The 22242-nt window shown below is 37.7% G+C and overlaps 1 protein-coding gene across 8 annotated transcripts in view; it reads right to left on the minus strand.

Moving 5' to 3' along the window:
* Window positions 1-27: 27 nt before the first annotated feature.
* REPS1 (RALBP1 associated Eps domain containing 1) overlaps window positions 28-22242 on the minus strand; it is an 87262-nt gene continuing 65047 nt past the window's right edge. For 2 of the 8 annotated variants that reach the window (XM_008006852.3, XM_008006855.3), the window contains exons 10-20: window positions 22157-22237; window positions 16748-16835; window positions 15914-16015; window positions 13343-13415; window positions 11677-11795; window positions 10529-10593; window positions 8584-8769; window positions 6161-6256; window positions 3556-3704; window positions 2360-2465; window positions 28-293 (exon numbers count right to left, since the gene is read on the minus strand). In XM_008006852.3, coding sequence (XP_008005043.1) covers window positions 225-293; window positions 2360-2465; window positions 3556-3704; window positions 6161-6256; window positions 8584-8769; window positions 10529-10593; window positions 11677-11795; window positions 13343-13415; window positions 15914-16015; window positions 16748-16835; window positions 22157-22237 — 1134 coding nt within the window. In that variant the 3' untranslated portion in view covers window positions 28-224. The remainder of the gene's footprint in view (window positions 294-2359; window positions 2466-3555; window positions 3705-6160; window positions 6257-8583; window positions 8770-10528; window positions 10594-11676; window positions 11796-13342; window positions 13416-15913; window positions 16016-16747; window positions 16836-22156; window positions 22238-22242) is intronic. The other 6 variants (XM_008006854.3, XM_073022532.1, XM_008006856.3 and 3 more) reach the window with 6 other exon arrangements.

Here is a 22242-nt window from a genome sequence, read left to right on the forward strand (position 1 = left end):
GCCAATAAACACAACACACCCTCCAGAAAACGTCATCCTGACCTTTTTATTGTTGAAATTAAAAAATAAAAGATACTTAAATACAATGGTGAACATATAGGGCAAAACAGAATCATAAAATTTAATGTTGAGTTAAGCAGTGAGCTGAATGTTTGGGTCTCCAAATTGGCTTTGAACCCAAAACCACTTAAAAACAAATATGTTCACAGTTAACGGCAATTGGCTTATAGGTGAGAGAATGGTCGAAGTTGTTCCAGTTGAACTTCCAGGGAAATTCTCTCCTCAAGAACATCCTAAAAAAGATGCAAAGGCCAAGTTATGTTTCAAAGTATAGAAAAATGAAGGAATATCTAACAATAGCTCTGCTTCCAGAAAATAATTTAAATTTGTCAAGACGACTAAGGGAGAGCTTATTCATATTTTAAAAGTATACTTCACTTTAGAAACATAGTTTCTTTATATGTTAATACTAAAGATCCTAGTAATTTCACACATTTTCTTATTACACAAATCAGGGTAACAGAATGTCTAGTTATTAGAAAAGTCAGTGTTTGCAACAAATAGGTATTAACACCTGAATTTTGCAATAAGCCTGCCCCTGAATTAACTGTAGATGAATTTGTTAATATAGCTTCTTTTCCCTAGTGATGACATCTGGCTGTATCAACTCCTAGATCTCATTTTGAGCTTTAGTTTCCCAAATAATAATTTTGCATTCAGAATTTTTAATCAATGTTGATTTTAGGGAGTCTTTTCAGTTAGCCACCAAATTCTAACTTATTTACTTTCTTTTTTTCTCTTTCAAATTGACAGTATCATGTTTTAACCAGAACTACCTCTTTCTATTTTGTACCTTACTTCTTATTTTCTGTTCTCAGAAGTAAGGAAGAAAGTATTTTTCAAAATAGCTTCAATATACTTGTTTCAATGGTCTTCCCTGGTTCAGAAAAACATGCATTAACAAAATTTTCATCTTCATGGTATTATACTACTAAGCTTGTCTTTAAGTTCATTTTTCCTGTACAATGGACTAAATTAATAATCATATAACTATAAATGTCTTCTCCTTTGATCATAGAGTTATACAAGAATATCATTCATTCAATAGATGTTTATCAAATGCCTAACATATGATCTAGGTTTTGGGGATAGAGACAAAGTGGTCATAAGTTTATATCATTCATCCCACATTAACAAATGCCTAGCATACTAGGTTTTGAGGAGAGGGACAAGATGGTCATAAATTTATCTAGGACAATCCCAGTTTATATCCAGTGTCTTGGCCTAAATAATGATAATGCAACCCTCTTTTTTTCCTCTCAAAAGTGTCTTGATTTGGATGGTATATTACATGATCTTCCTAAACAGAAATGATTATGACTTACCCTCAATGAGTTCACTGTAATAGGACAGAGAGACAAATGTGTCATAGATAGTAATTCCAGGACAGTGTAATAAATGCTAAATGAGGAGCATGAACAGAATATTACAAGAATGAACTAACTGCATTCATTTGTCATTTCCACGGACTCTCATCTCATCTTTGTTCTATTCCAAGTGGGGCCAACAGTGCTCCAGCATCTCCACTGCCTGGAATTCCCAGGTCCCACCTTAGCTCTACAAAAACCAGAATCTTCATTTTAACATGATCCAAGATTACCTGTATATGCATTAAGGTTTGAGAACCACTGGTTTGTAAGACATGAGTACCTAATAATGTTGGGGAACCATAAGTGATTCCGGGAGTAATTTTTTTTTTGACCCAGTAAGGAAGGAGTAAGTAGGAGTAATTTTTATTTCTAGGGAAGCAAAGAAATCATAGTTACTAGAAAACAAACACATTCCTCTCGAGTATTAGATGACAGTAGTACACACTGTGCATAAGCACCATTTCTATTTAAGGCTTGCCTTTTCTCTTTCCACATGCAAGATGACTGAAATTGCTGCCACCTCTCTCTTCTTCTTTTAGACCTGTTTAAGTCCCTTTAATGGAATTTGAGTTGTCTTTGATAAAAGGACAAACTAGGACCTGGGTGCAGTGGCTCATGCCAGTAATCCCAGCTACTCAGGAGGCTGAGGTGGGAGGATAGCTTGAGCCCAGGTTGCCAGGGTGACAGAGCGAGATCTTGTCTCTTTTAAAAAAAAAAAAAAAAAAAAAAAAGGGTGTGTGTTTGTGTGTGTGTGTGTGTGGTGGGCGGGGGCGGGGGGGGGGGGGGTAAACTAACCACAGTCAAAGCATCTAGAAAATTAGAGAAGAGAACTATGTATGTGATCTTGGAGGTGTCTGAGATCACATTCCTTCTCTTTAGGTTTCTTTACTAAGATAAGGAATATTATAAAGACTCAGAAACTATATTACCTTTAATTGTTGCTGCAATTCGCTATTCAATCTGGCCAAAACGGTGTTGGTTTCCTTATTGCGTCTAATCGATGCCTGAATAGCTTTCTTATCTTTCCCAACAGATCTGAGAAGACAAAGAAGGCAAAAAAACCTGTAACATTCATTTATCTTAAATCCTCTCTATTCCTCCCTGATCTATTTCTAAACATGAGAAGCAAAAGGAGCATCTTTTTCCTTACTAGCACAGCTCAACATCACTTGCTCAGTTGCAGTGATAAACCAAAAGTATATAAGCTTCAGCACTATAGGAGAGGTAACAAAAAAAAAAAAAAGAAATTATTAAAAAAAATTTCTTCTGTAGAATCACCTGAGTTTAAGTAAAAGAGTCTAAAGTAGGTACTGGCAAACCTTTTCTGTAAAAGACCAGACAGTACATATTTCAGGCTCTGTGGGCCATATAGTTTCTGTCTCATATTCTAGTTTTTTGTTTTCTTTTCTCTTCTGTTCTTTCTTCTCTCTTCTACAAAAAAGAACAAGTCATTCTTAGTTCATGGGCTATATAAAAACAGGCCATAGGCTGAGATGAATTTGGCCCATTAAGAGTTAATCTGCTGATTCTTGGTCTAGAACACCATAATTAAAATACCAGTTTTACTATAAACTATCAAGTTTAAAGAACGTACTGCTATTGAAACAGGGTGTTAAAATGGAATTGGAATACAACTTAATAATAAAGGGGAAACATGGGAAGAATACCTACTCATACATGACATGGCTCTGCTCAATTAAAGAACCAGTGTGACCATAATTTATTTCAGTCTGATTATTGTTGTTATTATTATTTTTGTGATGCAGTCTTGCTCTGTTGCCCAGGCTGGAGTGCACTGGTACCATCTTGGCTCACTACAACCTCTGCCTCCTGGGTTCAAGCAATTCTCCTGCCTCAGCCTCTCCTCAGCCTCTCGAGTAGCTGGGTGGGACTACAGGTGTGCACCACCACACCTGGCTAATTTTTTTGTATTTTTAGCAGAGACAGGGTTTCACCATGTTGGTCAGGCTGGTCCAACTCCTGACCACAAATGATCTGCCCAGCTCGGCCTCCCAAACTGCTGATTACAGGTGTGAGCCACCATGCCCGGCCCAGTTTGATTGTTTTTAATTGTTGTGCTTTTTCTTCCTAGTAATTAAATGTGCCTAGGAATAGCTTTGATTACCTGGGAATAGAAGGTTGTGATGCAAGAACAGCAGCTAAGACACCCGTCTTTTGTGTATGTTCATCGACTTCTGGCCTTAATTCATCTTCTGATTTTAATCTTCTTCGAACAGGTTTAGGTGGTGGAGCAAGAGGTGTTGTGCCTTTGCTCTTTAAGACAAGAATTCCATTAATAATAAGCATTTCTGAAGACATTCATAGTTAGCACTTGGCAACACCATTTGCTTTCTTTAAGTCATTTGCTCTTGGAAAATTGAAAGTTACTTGTCCTACTTTAAATCTATGTATTTGTGGCAAGAGCTAACTTAAATTATAGAGGGAAAAGATGTTTCTAGTTGACACCAGAATCATGAATGTACCTGCAATATAAATATTTTTAGAATAACATATTGATGCAAAACTGTTAATATTCACAGTTTTAACATACATATGATACAGAATCAATATATACCTGTTCAACAATAAACAAAGGCAGTCTCCAGAAATATCTAAGCATTATGACCATAGGATTTCTTACTCAAAAATACTAACATGTATCTTAATGAATAAAGTAACATTGTAAACTAATGGAAAGCTAAGCAACTCTTTAAAATACCAAAAACATCACTATTAATATGCACAGTAATTAAAACTTTTGAAAATGAGTTGACATTTTGTTGGCGATTATGAATCTGCCCTCAGCAGAATAAAAAACAGCGTTTTGGCATTTACCATAACTTGATTTACCTGTAAATAAATAAAAACAATAGTCAACTGCTATCTCTTAAGTGATATTTTTAATTTGTTGCTGTGAGTTGACAAAAATAAAGTTCATTACTTAAAAACTCACAGGACTACTAATGTAATAAAACATAGTGATATGGTTTGGCTCTGTGCCCCCAAATCTCACCTCAAATTGTAATCCCCGTGTGTCAAGGGAGGGGCCTGGTGGGAGATGACTGGGTCATGGGGGTGGTCCCCCATACTGTTCTTGTGAGAGTGAGGGTGTTCTCACAAGAGCTAATTATTTTAAAGTGAGGCACTTCCTCGCTCTTTTTCCATCCTGCCACCTGCTTCCCCTTTGCCTTCCGCCATGACTGTAAATTTCCTGAGGCCTCCCCAGCCATGCGGAGCTGTGAGTCAATTAAATCTCTTTTGTTTATAAATTACCCACTCTCAGGTGGTATCTTTACAGCAGTATGAAAACAGACTAATACACACACAGCATCCAGAAAGTAGAATTGAAGCACTTCAGAAACACATGCTGTTTTTATAACTATTGGGAATGTCTAGATGATAACAGAAAAAAAAGTTACCAAAATTATTCCCTCAAAGGGAAAGTGTGCTGATATTTGCAATCTGAGGTACACTGATATAGTTTAGGTATTTGTCCCCTTCAAATCTCATGTTGAAATGTGACCTCTAATGTTGGAGGTGGGCCTAGTGGGAGGTGTTTGGGTCACGGAGTAGATCCCTCGTGAATGGCCTGGTGCCCTTCTCACGGTAATGAATGAGTTCTAACTCTGAGTTTACATGAGAGCTGGCTGTTTAGAAGAGCCTGGCATCTCTCCTTGCTTCCTCACTCGCCATGTGACACATCTGCTCCCACTTTGCCTTCTGCCATGAATCTAAGTTTCCTGAGGCTTTAGAAGAAGCAGATTCTGGTACCATGCTTCCTGTACAGCCTGCAGAACCATGAGGCAAAATAAACCTCTTTTCTTTTTTTGAGAGAGGGTCTCACTCTGTCACCCAGGGTGGAGTGTAGGGCACTATCTCAGTTCACTACAATCTCCACCTCCCAGGCTCAAGCAATCCCCCAACTTCAGCCTCCCAAGTAGCTGGGACTATAGGCGTGCATCACCACACCTGGCTAATTTTTGTGCTTTTTGTAGACAGGGTTTCACTGCATTTCCCAGGCTGGTCTCGAATTCCTAAGCTCAAGTGATCCATCTGCCTTGGACTCTCAAAGTGCTGGGATTACAGGTGTAAGCCACTATGTCCAACATAACCTCTTTTTTTTTTTGTACAAATTACCCAGTCTCACATATTCCTTTATAGCACAGACGGACTAACACATATATAAAACAGATAAGGACTGACAGATGAACAGAAGGCATGGAGAGATATGTAGTAAAGCAAGTATAGTAAAATAATAATGGTATAAGGTAGTGAATTTACTGATGTACAATGAAAAACTGTTTCAATTTTTCTGTATGCTTAAACGTTTTCATAATAAAATGTTGGGGGAAAATTATTCCTAAAACAGTTAAAGAACAAGTTAAGAGCAAAAGGAATAACAATAACTTTAGAGAGTTGATAATTTTTCTTTATTATATTCAAGACTACAATAAAAGAAACTGAATTTCACCTATAAAGAAGTTCTACCTTATATAGTGGGAAGAATGTAATAACCACTTAAATTTTGAGAACCTGTGACACATATTTAACATAGATTACAGAATATCATCTCCATTAAATAGGCAGACTTTGTTCGGTGATAGACTGACTATACTACAGTTAAAGGTAGAGAAACGGGTTAGATGATTTCTGGTTGACCTTATTTCTAAAAATTATTTCACATAACTTATGATGTACAAAATTATTATTATAAAAGACATTTTGCATACCACATTGGTGGGAGCACTAGCAGCTGTCTTTTCTTCAGTTTTACTATCTGCTTTGGCAACTCGGAGAGAATTTGCAGGATCAGAAGCTTTTTCAGCCTAAAAATGAATATGTTTATCACTATTAATTATACATAACATGTAATTATGCATAAATATAGCATACGTAACAAATCAGAGTAAAATGTTAAATACTCAGACAACAAGAAAACTGAGATGATGTTAAGAAACTTGAAGGAACTTCATTAAATGAGATTTCTCTGCTACTGAAAGGCAGAGGGGAGAGCAGATAATAGATGTGTGAGGGAGAGGAGGATGGGGTGAGGAGGCAGCTATGTAATAGATGTGTGAGGGAGAGGAGGATGGGGTGAGGACGCAGCTATGTAATAAGATGTGTGAGGGAGAGGATGGGGTGAGGACGCAGCTATGTAATAGATGTGTGAGGGAGAGGAGGACGGGGTGAGGAGGCAGCTATGTAATAGATGTGTGAGGGAGAGGAGGATGGGGTGAGGACGCAGCTATGTAATAGATATGTGAGGGAGAGGAGGATGGGGTGAGGACGCAGCTATGTAATAGATATGTGAGGGAGAGGAGGATGGGGTGAGGACGCAGCTATGTAATAGATATGTGAGGGAGAGGAGGATGGGGTGAGGACGCAGCTATGTAATAGATATGTGAGGGAGAGGAGGATGGGTGAGGAGGCAGCTATGTAATAGATGTGTGAGGGAGAGGATGGGGTGAGGAGGCAGCTATGTAATAAGATGTGTGAGGGAGAGGAGGACAGGGTGAGGATGCAGCTATGTAATAGATGTGTGAGGGAGAGGAGGACGGGGTGAGGAGGCAGCTATGTAATAGATGTGTGAGGGAGAGGAGGATGGGGTGAGGAGGCAGCTATGTAATAGATGTGTGAGGGAGAGGAGGACGGGGTGAGAATGCAGGTAATAGATGTGTGAGGGAGAGGAGGACGGGGTGAGGATGCAGCTATGTAATAGATGTGTGAGGGAGAGGATGGGGTGAGGAGGCAGCTATGTAATAGATGTGTGAGGGAGAGGAGGACGGGGTGAGGATGCAGCTATGTAATAGATGTGTGAGGGAGAGGAGGACGGGGTGAGGAGGCAGCTATGTAATAGATGTGTGAGGGAGAGGAGGACAGGGTGAGGAGGCAGCTATGTAATAGATGTGTGAGGGAGAGGAGGACGGGGTGAGGAGGCAGCTATGTAATAGATGTGTGAGGGAGAGGAGGACGGGGTGAGGAGGCAGCTATGTAATAGATATGTGAGGGAGAGGAGGATGGGGTGAGGAGGCAGCTATGTAATAGATATGTGAGGGAGAGGAGGACAGGGTGAGGAGGCAGCTATGTAATAGATGTGTGAGGGAGAGGAGGACGGGGTGAGGAGGCAGCTATGTAATAGATGTGTGAGGGAGAGGATGGGGTTAGAATGCAGGTAATAGATGTGTGAGGGAGAGGAGGACGGGGTGAGAATGCAGGTAATAGATGTGTGAGGGAGACGAGGATGGGGCGAGGATGCAGGTAATAGATGTGTGAGGGAGAGGAAGACAGGGTGAGGATGCAGCCACTGCACTGAACCTCTAAGTGCTTAGTCTGGGAAGTCCTTGTGGTTGGGAGAGGCAGGCATCCACCCAGGGGAGTGAGTACGGTACCCTGTGCACACCTCTACATGCCCACTCTGACCCTCCTAGATGCAGCCCAGTCCCCTAATGGGCACAGCAGAAAGTTATAGGTTTGAAAAGGGAGCTGGTAGGAAATTTTCCATGGCCATGATCTATATGAAAGAGACTGCAGAATTCCTCTGGTCTTTCCAACTCCACATTTATGGTCAGCAATTTAGGTCAGAGATTCCTAGAGAAGTTCTTGCCATTGGAACTACAACAGAATGTCCTAGAACACTGAATATTAAATTTTGATATCCTATTGTCTTTGCTTAGCTAAGGCAACTTAGTCTCATACAAATTGTAAATGCTTTAATTAGAAGTTTGGCTGAAATTTGGTTATAGTTAAAGTTGTAATTAGATCTAAAAGTTACATCTAGTGAAGGTCCCCTTGTGGAAAAGTTGTAATGAGTGGAGCTATGGTAACCATGGCCTTTTATCACATGGAAATCTTCACCAAATCACGCAGTCAGATGCTTAGCATTAAGATGGAAACCCCCAAAGCAGTGTTTTAGCCACAGCCAGGTGGTGGTGTCTTTTCATGTGGTATCAATCCCCCACCGCCACCAGACTCTGATACTCAGTAAGCATTACACTGCAACCAGCAGACATTGGAGGTCAATAAAAAAGTTGAGAAGCACTGACCTAGGGAATATTTTACTCACTGATGTCACCTCTAATATCTGCTCTGTTGACTCAACATGGTACGGGAAGTGACTGCCTGCAGAAAATTAGCCAAGCCCTTGAAAACTGACCGGCAGGACTTCTGGATGTTTCTCGGCTTCATCATCTTGTTCTTCATTTACATTTGATGCAGCAAATACTTCAAATTGGCTGAAATCTGCAAAATTTGGTTGCTCTGGTATCTGCTGAGGTGAGGTACTAGTGTGAGTTATGAGGCCATCGGCATCCACTGGGCGATGCACAGCGGGACCAGGAGCCTGTGCAATGGTTCAAAACAGAGGAACACACATTTTATCAGCCTATCAGTGCCACAGAGTCATCTTCTTCTTCTTTGAAAATTTAGTATATAAAGATGCCCTGTTTTATTATCTGTAAGTTCAGAGAGGTGTATTACAGTAACATTTAGCTCTAAATAAATGATTAAACCGTAAGTGAAAAGCTAAGACACTAAAAAAAAATTAAGATAATAAACTTCCAATAAAAAGATATTTTTTTCAAAAACTATATTGCAAAGAAAGTACACTGAAGGAGAGGGTAGGGCTGGCCCTACCCCCATTCTCCATTTGCATGTATTTTTTTCCTAACTGGGCTAATACACAATAGTTTGTTCCTTAAATAAGTTATTTTTTTTTAATGTTTCACTATGTTTCTTAAAAAGGTTGCTCTTTTTAAAGTGTGAAAACCACTGCTCTAACTATTCTCCCAACATGTCAGGAACACTTCCCTTCAATCCATCTTCCACTCCTTTGCCAGACCAATGCTGCTCCATCTTCAGTCTAAAAATATGTCTACTGAATATCTACTTGTGAACAAAACAAATGAGGCCCGCTTATACCCTAATAAAGTTGCTTCTCTCTGGAGCAGAAGAGAATAAGTAAATAAGAAATTAAAATAGAGTGTGAGATGTTTTATGACAAAGGAAGTAAAGGATACTAAAGAAAGATATCTGAAGTCTCTTCCCTTTAAAAATTCTTCATCTCCTCTAAGAAAAACTCTGTCCTTCTTACTATGATATGGGAGATGCTCTGCCTCCTCCCTACCTCTCTAGCGTCATTTCCCATCACTCCGCACATCTACTCCTGCTGTGCTGAACGAACTTGTTTTCCCCTGAGGAATGTGCCAGGCTTAACACACACTTCCATGGCTTTGTGGATGTCATTCCTTCGGTTTGGAATACCTTCTCTCCAATAAATTCCAATTTATCTTTTAAGTCCCTGCTAAGTCTCATTCCAACATTTTATGTATAATGTGATCCTTAACTTCAGCCACTAAGGCTGTCCCAAAGCATTTTATAAATGTCTACTACAGCACTCTTAATTTTGATGGGGAAGGGATGCAGAGGTCATTATACTTCCTTAACTCATGTAGTAAACACATCCAGAGAGATGCAGTGAGGTTATTTTGGGGTATCTTGTTTTGTTTTGAGACAGGGTCTCACTCTGTCACCCAGGCTGGAGTGCAGCTCACTGCAACCCTGACCTCTCAGGCTCAAGAGATCCTCCCACCTCAGCCTTCCAAGTAGTTGGGACTACAGGTGCACACCACCACACCCAGCTAATTTTTTTTTTGTTTTTAGAGACGGGGGTCTCACTATGTTGCCCAGGCTGGTCTGGAACTCCTGGGCTTGAGAAATCCTACTGCCTTAGACTCCCAAAGTGCTGCAATTACAAGTGTGAACCACTGCACCCAGCCCAGTCAAGTGATTTTGTGAGTCACTGCTACACCCAGGACAGTAATGGATCTCTCCTATCTCCCAATCCATTGTTGTTTCAACTAAACTCTTCTCTGTCAAGACATTATCATTTCTTTCACTTTTAAGGCTCTTTCAAAAAACAACTCAGATCATTCTAGAAATGTGTATCTTTCAAAATGAGATTTAGCCTCACTGAATTAAATGCTCATTAAGGATGACCATCAGATCATTCCTGACCTTCCAAATAATTTGAGAACAGAATTAAATACCTAGCAAGAAAAGTGATCATGGGACGTTTAGTAATAAATACCTTGGAGAATTACCTGTGAGGGCTGTGGTCTTGGAGGCACTGCAGGAGGATGGGCAACAACTCCAACCTGTTGTTGTCCTGCATGAATACAAAAGTCTTCTTTTTAGTAACTGTATAATCACTTTGTTAATAGAAGAAATAGGATGAATGAATGTGACTACATGATAAAGATTTCTAAGAATGTTTGTTAAGTATTAGAAGGCAGGTACTAACTTGTTACACGGTCTATATGTAACCTAAAGACCAAATCTGACAGCCTTTCATAAGTTGTTGCTTTGCTTCTTACCTCTATCACATGAAGCCCTCCTGGCATACTCCTGCCTATTTCCATAATAGTAAACAACCTTGATTTTCTTCTCATATCTCTGACTACTGTTTAAGTATCACAGGAAAACTTCCAAATTTCCCTTTCACTTAACACTTCACTTTTCCTCACCATTCTAAACTCATAGTGACTAAAACATCACTTCATCATCCTCTGCCCTAACTTTTCTATGTTAACCAAGGTAACAACAATAATGCCAGTTCTTCAAAAATTGAAAACCTGGGTAAATTATGACTTTTCATCTTCATCAGCCAAATTGAGATCTATCAGTCCCCCCAACTTGATATCACAACATTGTTCTTTTAAAATTTCCCGTGACATCTCTCAGGTTCCCATCTTCATCATTTGCACTCAAACACACTTTAAGTAGTCGTTAAGAAAAAAAAATTGCCTCTCATCTGCTATCTTTTTAACCCGAATTTTCCTTCAGATAATTTTTTTTTTTTTTGAGACAGGGTCTCACTCTGTCACCCAGGCTGCAGTGCAGTGAAATAATCTTGGCTCACTGAAACCTCTGCTTCCCTGGTTCAAGGGATTCTCCCACCTCAGCCTCCCAAGTAGCTGGGACCACAGACATGCACCACCACCTCTGGCTAATTTTTGTGTTTTTAGTAGAGATGGGGTTTCACCATGTTGGTCAGGCTGGTCTCGAACTTGTGACCTCAAGTGATCTGCCTGCCTCTCAGAGTGCTGGGATTACAGGTGTGAACAACCACACCCGGCCAGATAAATATTTTTAAAAGACATGTTAATAGAAACAAAAATAAAATGTGTATGTGTGTTGGATTAACTTTAAAATTAAATGATAATGTATATTATGGTTCTCTAGCCCCTACCTGTGGTGACTGTAAAGGTCCGATTCATATCTAAAGACGATGATCTGGAATGAGAGGGCTGTGGCCTTGGAGGGGGAGGTGGTGGTGCAGTGTTATCAGGCGATGTTCCTGAATGAGATCTGTAAAATTCACCCCATCATAATTGGTCATACTACTGATATCAGAGCTTTTTTCTTTTTAAACATTCAAACTTGACTAAGCAGCAAAGGATCTTATTAGCATGACATTTTCTCAACACTCAAGTATGTAAGTGTTACAATAAATTAAGATAGCACTGTTTTTTGATGTATCCTAAACTGATTATTTTATGTGGCTAACAATTTTTTTAAATAAAGTTATTAAGCAAAATTTCAATTTTTTTTTGAGACAGTCTCACTCTGTTGCGCAGGCTGGAGTGCAGTGACACCATCTTGGCTCACTGCAATCTCCACTTCCTGGGTTCAAGCGATTCTCCTGCTTCAGCTCCCGAGTAGCTGGAATTACAGGTGCATGCTACTACGCCCGGCTAATTTTTGTATTTAGTAGAGACGGGGTTTCACCATGTTGGCCAGGCTGGTCTCGAACTCCTGACTTCAGGTGATCCGCCCACCTCAGCCTCCCAAAGCGCTAGGATTACAGATGTGCCCAGCCTCAAAAATTTTGAAAAGAAATTTAGTTGTCAACATGATTTCATAATAGACTGCATACTTAGTGTAATCTTTCCCATTCAATTAAAGGTAATAATAGTCTGAAAAAAAAAATCGTAAAAAGGGAAGTCTACTTTCAGATATGGTTAGCTTTCAACCTATTAAGGTCTGGATTTTGGTGAGCTGAAGTACCCTTTCATGTGTCCACACAGACCATCTCATTTTAGAGGTGACTATGCTCAAACTCAACGAACCCTAGAGATTCACTTCTTTGCTACCAAAGTCTTTCATATTCTGAAAAGAGTCTCCAAGGACTCTGGTAATCTGATCTTCACATATGAGAATAAACAGCAGAGTAAAATCCAAGATGACTGAGAATGCTAAGAAACACAGGAAGAACTACATGAAGAATCAGAAAGGAAGACAAGCAGCCTTCTGACTCTAAGCTGTTTGGAGATTCTGCATCCTCGCTACACCAGGCATGCAGTAAAATGATACTTACCACGTGCAAAAAGTGAGGAGAGAAAGACGCTTCTGTCCTGCACAATTTTTAGTGGATGGTAAAGCCCTTGCAGACAAATCTCTAGCCATCCTCCACCCTATCCCACACCTTTCTTGTTTGTGCCTGAAAGGTTATATGTAATGTAGAACTTCAGGGTGGGGAGGTGGCCCACCACTGGACTGTGCTTTTGGATGGTGTTTTAAAACACAGAATTCTTTTGGTACTTGCCATAAGGCTATACATGTATTACTTAACAGACTCTCACTCTTTAGGTACAAAAAGGACTTACAAAACTTCTATCGCCAAGAAGTTATCACCTCTTTTTAAAGCTTCCACAAAATACCATTTAGAAAGCCAGGGTTCTTTTTGTTTTTCTATTCAAGTGGAAAGGATCAAAATTACTTGTCTTTTACATAAATCAAAAAGTAACCTACCAGCTTTCAGATAACAAAATCATTTGTGCTTCGTTCTAAATAGTTTTAAACATTAAAATGCAGCAAGATAGTTTAACATGCTTTTCATTGACAGAAATACTGACCTTTGACGAGTTACATTGCTCCCGATCTGTTCTGGGTCAGAAGTAAAAGAGTCTGAACTACTGTAACCATCTGCTGATAAATGGGATATGTCCTATTTAATAATAATCATTTCTTTACTTTTTGCTCTATCTACTCCAAACAAATAATTGATATGCTGTTTCAAGCCAGAGATAGTCAAAGATTGGCTAATAGGCTAACAGTTCATCCTGGTGTTATTAACTGTAAAAAATTAACTACAAATCAAATAAATCATGGCATATTTACACAGTAGACAAAGCAAGTTATAGTCTAGAAAAAATAATGAATACTTAATGATGCAGAAATATTCAAAATAAGTCACAAAACAGTACATATACAATGTGGCCCTCCAAATCTGTGGTTCTGTATCTGTAGGTTCCACAGCTGAGGATTCAACCAACCACAAACAGAAAATATTAGAAAATAAAGTAACAATACAACAATAAAAATAACACAAATAAAAAACCATACAGCATGACCACTGTTTTTTTTAATACAGTTCGCATGCGTGTGTGCGTGCATATATATATATATATATTTTTTTTTATTTATATATATATATATATATATATATATATATATACACACACACTTTTTTTTTGGTAGAAATAAGGTCTCGCTATATTGTCCAGTCTGGTCTCTAACTCCTGGGTTTAAGCAATCCTCCTACCTTGATTTCCCAAAGCGCTGGGATTACAGGTGTGAGCCACCGTGCCTGGCCCAATAAAACAACTATTTACATTGTATTAAGTATTATAAGTAATCTAGAGATGATTTAAAGTATACAGGAGGATGTGCATAGATTACATGCAAATACTACACCATTCCACATATCAGAGAGCTGAAAATTCACAGATTTTAGTACCCATGGGGGTCCTAGAACCAATTTCCTAAACATATTGAGGGATGACTGTATTATAATTTCACATTAGATACAAACATAACTTACGTATGTGCAGAATGAGAACTAAAGTTGACAATGAATCTGTTAATCATGGACATTGGTGGACTAGTGAGAATATAAATAATTATTTCATTTTTATCTATTACATTTCTACAATAAATATGTTACTTCTGTAATGGACAAAAAGGTCACTTTTAAAGAACAAATTAGAAACTTTTAAATAAAGTAATTTTAAAATTGTTAATTTGACATGGGAATAAAATGTGCTTACAGAAGAGAATCCCAGAAATAGACTAAGAGTTGTGACAGAAAAAAGAAATTTTAAGATAGGAACTCTAGAGACAATCTGAAGGAATATTACTATATACGTTCAACAGTCATAATCTGAAGGCACTGGCTATTTTAGTTGTATTTCAAAATATATCTCCTTCCTGTCTCTTGTAAATCACAGAATCATCTAGTTGGTACAAGAATGACATTAAAATGAACATATTTCCATCTGGATATTTTAACAGGCACCTCGAGTTTAACACATATGAAACTGAACTTGATTCTTTCCCTACAAACCTACTGCTATCAGTTTTCTTCATTTCCCTGTTGTACAGGCCAAAAACCCTGGAACCACCCTTGACTCCTTTCTCTCTTACATCCCATACCACACAGGTAAAAGCAACTCTTGAGGTCTTTTCCTCCACAATGTACACAACAGCCAGAGTCCAGCCACTTCTTATCACTTCCACTGCTTGCACCCTAGACACCAAGCTGTCACCATCTTCTCTTGCCTGATTACCCGTCTCCTAAATTGTGTTCTGTTTTGTCTCACCTTCTTCTGGCCTATTATCATTAGGACAGCCAGAGTGACCCAGTTAAAAAGGAGGCTCAGAACACATCACTCCTCCATTCAAACCTTTGATTGGCTTTTCATCTCACTAAGTCAAAGAAAATCTGACACTGCCTCCTGTTACTGTCCTACCACTGCTATCTTTCCCTGTCAAATTTGCTAACTAATTCTATTCCAGGTATTTGCTTGCTATTCTAGTAGAAGCAGGTCCTGCCTTAGGGCTCTACATTTGCTGTCTGTTGGGCCTTAATTTTCCTTCTGGGTTTGTACAGCTTAATTCATCTCCTTCAAGTTTTCACTCAAATGACATTTTTTTGGTAAGGTCTTCCTTGACCATCCTATTTAAAATGGCACTCTCTCCACCCTCTCCCAGCTTTATTTTTACCCACAGTATTAGTTACTTTCTAATATAAGAGTTACTTTTTATTCCCTCTTTATCTCCCTTACAGAATGTAAACTCTATAGCAGCAAAGACTTTTTTTACTGTTCAATCCCCAGTGCCTAGAACAGATCCTGGTATACTGTATCCAATTAACACTGGCTGAATAAACATATACACAATTTCTTGTGTGATAGAAAAGGAAGGAACTACTGGGAAAGAGCCATAAGACCAAACCTGGCTACACAGAGAGGGATGGCAAACAGGAGGCCTGCATTGAAGCAGGAGTCAATGGGCAACCATTTATTCACAGACAGGCCAAAGTGTTATCTAGTGAAGACAGTGTTAAATGGGTACACATCTGAAATAGTCAGACTCTAAATCCAGACTTAGTAAACTTCAAATGGAAGATGTAATACTTCACTTACCTACAGTATTACCAGAAGCAAATTTCACTGATGAATTTATCTTATTTTCTTCTGAAAGGTCAGATGGTTTCACAAGTAATGGGCTAGTGGGATTTGTATGATCTATGAATTAATAGGTAAAAATACAAGATATAGGTATTTGAACTGATAAAACTCATAAAGCCCAGAGTGCAAGACTTCATTTAAATATCCAAACAAGTGGCAGGTAAAAACATAAAATGTAAGACAAAATAATATTTTTAATAAAAACGAATGTAAAACTATTTACTTAGAATTTTATTTTCTGTCATAATAGAAGATAGTTTATAATGAAAAAGTTTATTTGCATGTTCACACTTAATTTTATTCCTGTAGCACACTTAAACAAAACACTACATATATAAGCTGTAAAGTAAGTTAATTTATAACGCTGATTTATACAAAAAAAAAAATCTACCTTTGAGAAACCCTGAAACATTTAGTCTAAAATGAGACATTCCAAGAGTTCAAGTAAAATATATAATTTCCAAGCCAAAATTTATTTTAACATATATCTCTTCAGTTAAAGTTTTAACATATTTTAAATGTAAATTTACAAGGGTGACCATAAAAACCCACAGGGTATTAGAAATGTCACATTTTCGTATGTCCTTATTTTAAAACTCTACAATTTAAAATAAATTCCTTTTAAAAACTGCAACATAAATAAATATGCATGAACATACACATAATTATAGAAAGTACTAGCTTAAAAAATAAGCAACGATGAAAGAAAATTGAACCTTGACAGAAAAATTACTTATGTATTTTAGTTTGATGCAAAACTAAAATACAAACCAGCAACAGCTTCCTTACCACTGCCAGTTCTTTTAAGTTCCATTTCCTGCATGTGGATTTTGCTTGGAGTCATACGAATGGGAACTGGATGAACAATAGCAGTATCCTAGAGACAAATGGGAGGAAATACAGAATTTGTATTAAAATGTCAAGCTAATGCCATGCAACAACCAAAACTAATAAAACTGTAAAAACCAGTGGACAGGCTTTCCCATTTACACTAAGGCAGGCATGAAAATAAGCTTTTTAAGTTAAAAGCTCTAGAATTCTATTTAAAAATCAAGCTCACTATATATGCCTAATATCTGCTAATTAAAAAAAAAAAACTTTTTAAGTGGAGTGATTAAAGATTTACGTGAAGGCTGGGCACAGAGGCTCACACCTGTAATGCCAGCACTTTGGGAGGCCAAGGCAGGAGAATCACTTGAGCCCAGAGAACAGCCTAAGCAACATAGTGAACACTGTCTCTTCAAAAAATATAAAAATTATCTGGCCATGGCCCACGACTTATAGTCCCAGCTACTTAGGGTAGGAGGTTCCTTTTTTTTTTTTTTTTGAGATGGAGTCTTGCTCTGTCACCCAAGCTGGAGTGCAGTGGCGCAATCTTGGCTCACTGCAAGTTTCCGCCTCCCAGGTCCAAGCGATTCTCCTGCCTCAGCCTCCCAAGTAGCTGGGATTATAGGCACCTGCCACCACGCCCAGCTAATTTTTGTTTTTGTTTTTCTGTAGAATCGGGGTTCACCATGCTGGCCAGGCTGGTCTCGAACTCCTGACCTTGTGATCTGCCTACCTCGGCCTACAAAAGTGCTGCGATTACAGGCTTGAGCCACTGTGCCCGGCCAGGTAGGAGAATCCTTGAGCCTGGGAAGTGGAACCTGCAGTGAGCTGTGATCATGCCATCTCACTCCACCCTAGGTGAGAGCTAGACCCCATCTCGAAAAGTGTGTGTGTGTGTGTGTGTGTGTGTGTGTGTGTGTGTGTGTAAGATTTACATTTAAAACATGCTCTTATAAAAACACAGTTCAAGACAATATTAAAAAGTGAGGAATGATCTGACAAAATTATGCAAATGTGAGTCTTGAGGTTGAAATAAACTATTTCATGAGAATCCAAGAACTAGATAACAGACTGAAAACTCATTTTCAGTAAACTGCTCAAAAAAATTTGATACTTTTTTAAACGTATGAAACAAAGTTACTGAAATGCCTATGACATTGCAATAGTAGGCACAATACATACTTCCTACAGATTAATTCAAAGTGTTTAAATTTGATTGTCTCAAAATTTAGCACAAAACTGCCACAAAGGAATCCTTTTTTTAAAAGAGAAACAAGACTCCCATTCTAACAAGGTAATACTTCTCTTAAACCTTTTTCATTACTGTAATACAGCTGATTATTTCTAAACTAGACTAGATTAGAGTCTAGTCCAGTCAGAGGACTAAAGGAATTGATAGTAAAGACTTCTGATTAGAATGAAAGCACAAAAGAAAGGGTGAGAGAATGAAGACAATGGTAGCCTCTCAGAAAAAGAAGGAAAAGAGAGGCGTACCTGGGACACAGGTAGGGCTCATCTTGGGGACTGAGACTCCCAAGGCAGAAACCAGAACCAGATCAAGCACCCAGCTTAACAGCAATAGACCAGCTGAGAAATATCACCAAGGGGGCTCAGCTCCTCCTATGAGGGGTCAGTTCACACTCTGTATGTGCGGCTGCTAAAGACTGAATTTGAGATCCTAAATTTTTAATATCTAGTAATGAATTAAGTTTATAATTTAGTGTGGAGGATAATGGCCTTTCAGTTTAAGTTGGAAACTGTTTTAGTGAGACAGTACTGTGCTAACACCAAGCCCCTGCTAGAGAAGGCAAAGCTCCAGCACACCCTCTCTTATCTGACATATCTCCTTGGCTTATGCTCATCTCTGAATTCCAACAACTGGTAACAAATTCTCTACATCTATTATACTACCAAATTCATTCAAAGTAATTTCTTGCCCCTACACCAGGGAGAATCTCAACAGGGTTCATGTACTTAACCAATCAACCTAACACTTGCCCTACAACTAAAAAATTATAGTTATAAATAATATTAACATTATAGGTGGATGAAAGTTTAGATTTGTCACATAATGAGTCATTCTCAGGAAAGTATTTATAAAAATACCTTTAAGATATTAAGTTATATTTTGGTTATAAAAACATGGCTTTAGGAGCAACTCTACTATTTTCTTAATTTACATTTAATACCAGAAATAACTGTTATGAAAATCAGAATATACCTTTATAAGGCATGATTAAAGGAGAAAAAAATGATAGCTCATGAGAAAATAAGTTCTTATTCCAAACAGAAAGCAAATTAGGAATTTAAAAAAAGAAAAACTTCTTAGATGCTTTAATTCATAACATTCATCTAAATCTATATTCAATGTATGTGTATGTGTATATAAAATCAGATTTATAAAGCTTGGAACAGCTGGGAATGTTAACTAGCATTTTCATATATTTGCAGTGCAATCAATCACAGCAAAGACTAATTAATGCATTACACTTCTCATCCACCTACAATTTTCCTAGTGTTTTCATTCATGTATATCCTAGCAGAAGCAGATTCTACCAAAGGCTATTAACTGACAAGCAGTTCAAGAAAAGAGATCAAGTTTCTGGAAACAAGACCATCAGAATCTCAATTTCACCAGAACTATGAAAGCTTAATAACTAACCATCTGGTTTGCAAATGGGGTCACTGCACTGTGTAGTGGTTGTCTCTAAATGCTACAGACCAGTTTGGAACTTTGTACAGACTTTTACTGAGCAAATGGCAAATTATTATAATTTAGTTTCTTTTTAATAGTCCGTTAAATATTTCCAATACTGTAAGAAATGTTAAATTCACATTAGAAGTGTTAGGTTTCTTCCCCCTAGGTGATTCCCTTCTAATCTGAATGTGCCTTATTTACTTACTTATAATCCTTATTTATAAAAGCCTTGCAAAGGATCATGTGGGATTGTGGCTACAGGCTGTAGTGGGTCTGTAGATGGGTAATACTTCAGGTAAGTATTAAATGAAGGTTAACAAACTTAGACACTGTAGGACACAACTAACAGAAGGCAGGCTACTCCTCTAATAAAAAATTTAAAGTAAGAATACTGGTTGGGAAACAAAGATCAGATTTAAGTTTGCCACCATAAAATAAATAAGATATTTCTAGGTATTAGATTATAAATATAAGTATTTAAGAATGACAATTTTTAAAATCAAATTCAGAGGTCTAAATTCAAGTTTAAAATGCAAATTAATCACTCTATTTTCTGAGAGCCTCCTGACACACTAGAGATAACAAAGGAAAGTACTGAGTCACATAATTTTAGACACTAGAGTTGCAAATTTGAGTATTATTTCCAAGAAGTGTGAAGAACATCACTGCTATTCAACCAACTATTTCTCTACATTTCCTGTCAGCCATAGGTCAGTTTATTTTGTTTCTGAGTTCTAGATTTTTATACATAATGTTCTTGCCTGGCCTGACAAAGAATCATAATACTATGTGTGATTACTGTCCCTGTTTTTTAAGGGTTAGAGAATATAATAGTTTCTTTATTGCTATATCAAACCTTCCTTCCCATATAGAGTACTTTCATTAAGTACTTTCATATTAGCTTAACTGTACAATAATGAGACAGGAATAATATAGAGAAACAAAACTTAAAGCTTAAAGGTAAAACTTTAAACTTAAAAAGAAAACATAAAGGTAAAACTTTTAATTTACAGAACTTGTCAATTCCTAAGAGATCTTAATTATAGTTGCCAATAAGCAGCAAAGTTTTCAAGCATTGCCTTGTATTTCTCCTTCATTTTTCAGAGACTAAAACAAAAAATAAATGCCTTAAATGTAGCAAGAAATGAGAAGCAAAAGGCAGAGATAATCTACATATCAACTGGTCCTTGAATACTTAATAGACTATAAAATAAACATTTAAAAAACATACATTATGTTTGAATTCAATAAATACAACAGCAGCCTCTAGATTTCATATAAATTCTTTAAAATGATAAAACACATCAGGCCAGGCGTGGTGGCTCAAGCCTGTAATCCCAGCACTTTGGGAGGCCGAGGTGGGTGGATCATTGGAGGTCAGGAGTCCAAGATCACCCTGGCCAACATGGTGAAACCCCGCCTTTACTAAAATATATATATACACACACACATACACACACACACACAAAATTAGCTGGGCGTGGTGGTGGACACCTGTAGTCCCAGCTACTCGGGAGGCTCAGGTAGGAGAATCAGTTGAACCCAGGAGGCAGAGGTTGCAGTGAGCTGAGATCGCACCACTGCACTCCAGCCTGGGCGACAGAGCGAGACTCCATCTCAAAAAAACAAAAAACAAACCACATCAAAGACCCATTAACTGCTAAAGGTATACTTTATCTTTAAATGCCACTTCTTCAAAATCTCTTTAGATGACAAGACCATTTTTACATTTAATTAATAAATGCTGGCTGTCTTTGATCAGATCATGTAAAAAGAATGTCTTATGTCATTTTCCCCGTATCTTTCTACTCAGCTCATTTTTAAAATCTTGCCTTTACACACTTCTTCACTTCCTGCTTACTCCCTCTTTTCTTTTTGGAAAGTGCTTATTAGCACGTCCTTGTCTTTAAATATATATATATATATATATATATATATATATAAATAAATAAAGAGAGAAAAAGGAAAAGCAGAGAAGTGAACAGGGAGAAGAACAATTAACAGCTAAGGTTTTCAAAAAACCCAAGGGACAGGTGAAGCATATATTAAATTAACTCTGTGGGGATATAATTTATTTTTTAAATCAGGATGTGAACTTTGTAGCATTTTCAAAGCAACACAGTAAGCCACAAGAAGACAAGACAGAGGCTCCTTTGCATAAGGGAGTATTTGACCAACATCTTGTATTGCTGAACTTGAGTCTCTCTAACAGGACTCAACATACTAATTAAATAAAAGCCATGTCATTTGGCATGTCAAAATAAAAGATGACATTGCATAAATAGTTACATATGTAGTACATATTACATGATGTGTAAGCATACAAATAGTATTTACATAAAGTGTCACTACACTGAAATAAACAGTATGTATATAAAATATACACTTAATTAGCAAATGATAAGGGTAACCAAATAGATTGTCACAAAAAATGCTTCTCTAGACACATGTACCAGATTTTAAAAACGTAGTTTTCTCTCAACAAAATAACTAGAAAAAAGGAATGGCAAAAAATGTCTTTCCCACCATTAAGCACACAAAAACTGAAAAGCCTGCCACCACTTCCTTCTAAGCACTCCACTGAATCATGCATATCAGCTAAAAACGATAATGAATGGAAATTTGGGTTAATAAAATTAATCTCAAACAAGCAAGCTAAGTGATTGACTTACAGGATCAGCTGGTGCAATGTTAGAATCAAATTGGGTCAGAGTTTGTGAGCTTGAAGAGCGTTCACTAAATGTCTCCCACTGCTGAA

Source organism: Chlorocebus sabaeus, chromosome 13 (genome assembly GCF_047675955.1).
Source record: "Chlorocebus sabaeus isolate Y175 chromosome 13, mChlSab1.0.hap1, whole genome shotgun sequence".
NCBI classification, from domain to species: Eukaryota; Metazoa; Chordata; class Mammalia; order Primates; family Cercopithecidae; genus Chlorocebus; species Chlorocebus sabaeus.